At 29.5% G+C, this 5803-nt stretch overlaps 1 protein-coding gene across 1 annotated transcript; it reads right to left on the reverse strand.

Annotated features, from left to right (window-relative positions):
- Positions 1-1397: 1397 nt before the first annotated feature.
- On the reverse strand, positions 1398-4969 carry LOC131601459 (6,7,8-trihydroxycoumarin synthase-like). The gene is made up of 2 exons (XM_058873276.1): positions 4046-4969; positions 1398-2142 (listed from the first exon to the last, which is right to left on the reverse strand). Exons 1-2 carry the CDS (start codon positions 4922-4924, stop codon positions 1534-1536), a joined length of 1488 nt encoding a protein of 495 aa, XP_058729259.1. The 5' UTR covers positions 4925-4969; the 3' UTR covers positions 1398-1533.
- Between the last annotated feature and the right edge of the window lie 834 nt (positions 4970-5803).

Genomic DNA, 5803 nt, shown 5'->3' on the forward strand with positions numbered 1-5803 from the left:
GGCAATCCAATCAAAGTTCTTATGGAATGGGAGTGACACAAAGACCCCAATTCATTGGGTGTGTTGGGACACCGTTTGCAAACCTCGGGAAGAAGGCGGGTTGGGCGTAAAGAATGTTGAGATCATGAATTTGGTTTTGCTATCTAAATGGAAGTGAAAGATTTTAGTGGATAATGAGGCGGTGTGGCGTAACATTCTTGTTACAAAATATGGCAATATTAAGTTGAAGGTCCTCATTGGAGACATCTCAGTTGTTCACAATCGAGATTCAATTTGGTGGAGAGACATACTTATTTCCGATAACTATATTTCTCTTTTGCACCACAATTTTGCAGGTGACATCCTTTGCAAGGCTGGAAATGGAATGTCGCTGCCGTTTTGGTACTGGACCGGTAATCAGCCGCTGCACTATGCCTATCCGGAGTTGTTTTCTAGTGTTCGGGAAGATGATGTATCAGTCGCGAATTCTGGGCATTTTACAAAGGGATCCTGGCGCTGGAACTCTACTGCTGTGCTGTTCCAAAACAGCAGCGTTTTTGGCTACCAATGGCTGGAATTGTGCGAACTATTACGAGATTTTCAACCTGTTGAAGGAGAGACGGACAACTACAGTTGGAGCGACAATCCGGAAGGTGCTTTCACGGTCAAATCATGCTATAACAGTTTTTTAGCAAAGCTTACAGGTCCGCCTATTCATCCATCTATTGTTATTAATGTTGATCTTCTTTGGAATGTAAAAGTGCCTCCAAAAATTCATTTTTTTGGGTGGAGAATTTTTCACAATAGAATAGCAACGAAGGATCAATTATTAAAAAGGGAATTGCGTTGGAAGGGGAGATCAACGTTGTGTGTTTTGTCTTTCGGAGAACGAAAACTTACCGCATCTTTTAGGGGGCTGCACTGTTGTCGCTAAAATATTGTGTAAAGTGTTCAATTGGATCGGCCCGTTAGACAGTTTATCCTTGGAGGAGTTTGTGGGGTTCTATGGTTTTTCTCATAAGGTGGAGATTAAAGCTAAGAGGACTACAGTAGCGGTCATTTGGCTTGCTACGATCTGGTGCATTTGGATTAGGCGTAACGCGATCATTTTCAGAAATGAGGCGTATAGCTACACCAAGTGCATGACGGAAGTAGTTTATTTATCTTGGACTTGGCTTCAATCTTATTATGTTCTTTCGGATAAATGTAATTTTCATGTATGGAATATCCTTTCTCTCAATTGTTTAGTTTTTCGCCTTGTTGTTGGCGGTTGGAATATCCATCACACTCCTTATTAATATCAGTTACTTATTAAAAAAACATTCCAAGCCTTTGAAAATCTAAAGCAAAAGCGACAAATATTTTAAGGTGGAACAAAACAAGCTCTAGATACCATACTGATAATTAAAATAACAAAGTGAAAAATAAGAAATACACTAGAATTTCAATAACCAATAACATAGCTTATAAAAATAAGGGCTACAAAGAAAATATAAGCATTAAAAACATAAGTTATTAAACAAGAAATGAACTTGATACTACAATATGGTACATCTACTTATGGATATTTGCAACAAGGTGAAGAGGATTTTTCTTATGTTGAGTGATTCCAGGCAACATTTCAGTATCAATATCTTCCGCCATCATTCCATCTGGCAATTTCCAATCAAAGGAATATAGAAGATTAGCAAGGATAAGTTCCAATGATGCAACTGCCATAGATATACCTGGACAAATTCTACGACCAGCTCCAAAAGGTATTAGCTCAAAATGTTGTCCAGTAAAATTTATAGAACTTTCTATGAATCTCTCTGGATAAAATTCATCAGGATTTTTCCAAATATTTGGGTCTCTCTGAATAGTCCAAGCATTCACAAACAATATCGTCTTAGCTGGAATATTGTAGCCACCTATAGTGCATTTTTCCCTTGATTCTCTTGACACAAGAAGTGGGGCGGGTAGGTACAATCTTAGTGTCTCTTTAATCACTGCTTTCAAATAAGGAAAATTTTGAATATCATCTTCTTCTAAAAAATCTTTTTTAGATACTAAATTCCTAACTTCTTCTTGTACTTTTTTCATTACTCTTGGATTTTTTATTAGAGCCGCCATAGTCCAAACTGATGTAGCTGATGTGGTATCTGTTGCAGCAACAAGCATATTCTACACAAAAATATTGAGCCATTAAATATTTATTAAAGATAAACTTTTTAAAACAATATTTATTGTAACAAATCAAATATTGAAAATTATAGAATCACTAAAAAAAATATCAATGAAAGAGAATTGACATGGTGGTTTTCTTTAAAGACAAACTCCTATGGCCCTATGGAATGATGACATTTATGCAGGATGATGACATTTAAGTGGCAAATGACATATTGAAGTAGGCTTTAAAGGTGGTTTGTGAGGTTAGAGTTCCATCGAAAGTGAAGAGAAGATATTTGGATGGACATTGTTACATAATAGATTGACATTAACCAGTTATGCTAAATTTCTTAAAGATAAAGAAAGTTTGGGAGAAGATCCAAGTGTGGATAGAAAAATACTTAGAATTGAATGAAAGTTTCTATAATAATTTTTTGAAATTTGTTATGCTGCTAAAAGGACAGATTTGTAATAAGAGGGTGAGAGTTATTTGGCATGTATGTCAAGATGTTTATATGGTGGTGGCTTTTTTTTTTCTATAGGTGCAAAAGAAAAACTTAAATGTAATTTTTATGAGTGGTATCAAAGTCCACTTGATTTCTTAAATTGTGATTTATATTTCATTGTTGGCATGTTATATTTTGTAAAAGCATAAGAATAATTAACAAATATTATTATTAAATATTATTATTGTTAGGTTTAACATTGTATATATGCAGAGTTTAAATCCAATAAAAATTCTGTAAAAATTAATTGTATGTATGAATTTTTTATGATCATTATCTTTTTTTACAATAATTTCCGATGATTATTACCCTTCTAACATAGATCCTAACAAAATAACATCATAATAATTAGGAAAAAATTGAAGATTATTAAATTTATACCATTAAATTTTTAAAAATTGAAGATTTTTTTTATTTGCAGGCAAAGTAATATGCTACACAAATAATTGTAAGATCTTGGGTAAAATTCAAATGTAAGTTTTTATTTGACTGAGTTTTATTAATAAATTTAAAATACTTTTAATATCTAAAAGATATATTTTATCTACATGTCTTCATATTTATATTTTGAGTATATTATAATTTTTTTTCCTATTTACCTTGGTTTAGGGGCTGATTCAGAGCACATCATTTTATTTAATGACATAACTGCGCTTATTTTGAGTATATTATTAAACCTTAACTTTAACCATAACCCTTTTAAACAATATTTTTAAAAAACAATACTTTTAAAAATCTAAAATTTAATAAATCAATTATATATATATTATTAAACCTTAACTTTAACCATAACCCTTTTAAACAATATTTTTAAAAAACAATACTTTTAAAAATCTAAAATTTAATAAATCAATTATATATATATATATAATATATATATATATATATATATATATATATATATATATATATATATATATATATATATATATATATATATATATATATATATATATATATATACACACACGTATATTATGAAAGTAAAGTTTATTTTAACAAACATTAACTAAAAAATAATTAAATACACTTTAAAGTGTATCTTCTTAAAGTGAACTTTTTACCTAGTTCTCTTTTATATAATATTTAAGTAGGTGTATTTTAACCTATTCTTATTTTTATGAAGCTGTATTTTACAAGCTTTAACTAAAAAAAATTGTTTATATTGTTAAAATAATATTTTAATTAAAAGAGTTAAAATTTAGTATTTTATATAAAAAAAAACCTTAATAATTAAATAATGTATTTTAACAAATTCTTACAAACTTTAACTAAAAAAGATTGTTAAAATAATATAAAGATTGTTAACAATATAAACAATATATATATATATATATATATATATATATATATATATATATATATATATATATATATATATATATATATATATATGAATTAGAATGTCATACCATAAGAACCCCTTTGATGTGATCAAAGGTAATATCAAAAGGAAGTGAACGTTCTTTCATCAATTGGAGTAAGATATCAACAATATCCTCTTCATCTTTAATTTGTTCTCTATTTGGATCCAAATGTTGATCAATAATCTCTTGATAAAACTCATCAAACTCCTTAAAACTTCTATCAACACGACCATGCAATCCTCTCACTTTATCAATCCAACCCATGTATGGAATATAATCAGCCACAAAGAATTCTGCTAGCAAAGCTTGAAACTCATGCAACATTTCATGAAACCTACTCCTCTCGTGTCCTTCATCTTCATAGCTTTTCCCAAAAGCAATCCTACATATCAAAGTACTTGAAAGTGCTATCAACACCTCACTCATATTTGTAACACTTGAAGAATTAGCATGTTCTGAAATTCTTTTAATCATTTTCTTCACCTCAAATTTTCTTATAGAAGAAAAACTTGACACACGTTTGGAACTAAATATATGTAGAATACAAATTTTTCTTATTTCTCTCCAATGATCACTATATGGAGAAAATGCAATATCTGACCCATTATAAGATAGTTTTTGTTGACCATATACTAGAGGTCTATTAGAAAACACAAGATCATTGTTTTTCAATACTTCTTTGGCTATTTCAGCTGAAGAAACAACAATAGCTGGTCTTAAACCAAGTTGAACTGAAAACAATGGACCATATATTTTTGACAATTGTGAAAATTGAAGATAAAGATTAGAAATATCTAGTTGATGAAGATTTCCTATTATTGGAAGACCTTTAGGACCAGGTGGCATGGTTCTATATTTGAAGAAGAACAAAAACAAAGGAAGGATGAGACACAGAACAAGAAGAACTAGTACAAGAAACAACATTGTTACAATCAATATCACCTATGTTTTTTTTTTATTGAGATGAGAAAGATTTGTAAAATTGTGATACTATTTATAGTAACATGTGTGTCGTTGTGTAGAGGAGTATGTGGCACCGCCTTTGACACGTGTAGATATTTTATAGATGACGTAAGTTGGCTCTTGAGAATGATCAAGATAATACTATCTAGCATCAAGAGTAAGAAAATGTTGATAAAGATAGATACGAATTAATTAAGAATGATGTCTATAAGTTGTTAAGAACTAAACTATAAACTATAATATCAAATCCATGCACTAATGCGAGTGCTTATTAGGATATGAGTCAATCCTAAAGATGACAATAAGTAGGGGCTAGTTAGATAACTATAGTAACAAACTACACTCACGAATATTGTTAGGGTTTGGTGGTATAACGGTGTTTACGGGTATTTTCAGTTAACTAAATCTCAAGTTTTTTTTTGTTTAATGGATTAAATTCGAAAAAAAAATTATGAATAATTTATACAAAAAGTTTGAGAAAATATGTGTTTATTTGAAGGTTTGATGTTTTTGTGGACAAGTGAAAAAATTGTTCAAAGTAATGTGTAGAATGTATACAAAGATAAAATAAATGAAGAAAATAGTAAACAACAATTGATTAAGATGTTGGAATTAAAGGTGAGATGTAAATTCATACATTTTTTACAAATTTTTTTTAATGTAAATTGGATGTGTGAATTCTATAGAGAACAACTATAAAAATTGCGAACCTTTATTAGTTGAATGAAATCAACTTATATACTAAATACATCAATAACTGTTGATAACAAACAAGTCTCCAACATTTGATACATACACTTCTTGAATGAAATCGACTTATATACTAAATAGATCAATAAC

This window comes from Vicia villosa, linkage group LG5, assembly GCF_029867415.1.
Source record: "Vicia villosa cultivar HV-30 ecotype Madison, WI linkage group LG5, Vvil1.0, whole genome shotgun sequence".
Lineage (NCBI taxonomy): Eukaryota > Viridiplantae > Streptophyta > Magnoliopsida > Fabales > Fabaceae > Vicia > Vicia villosa.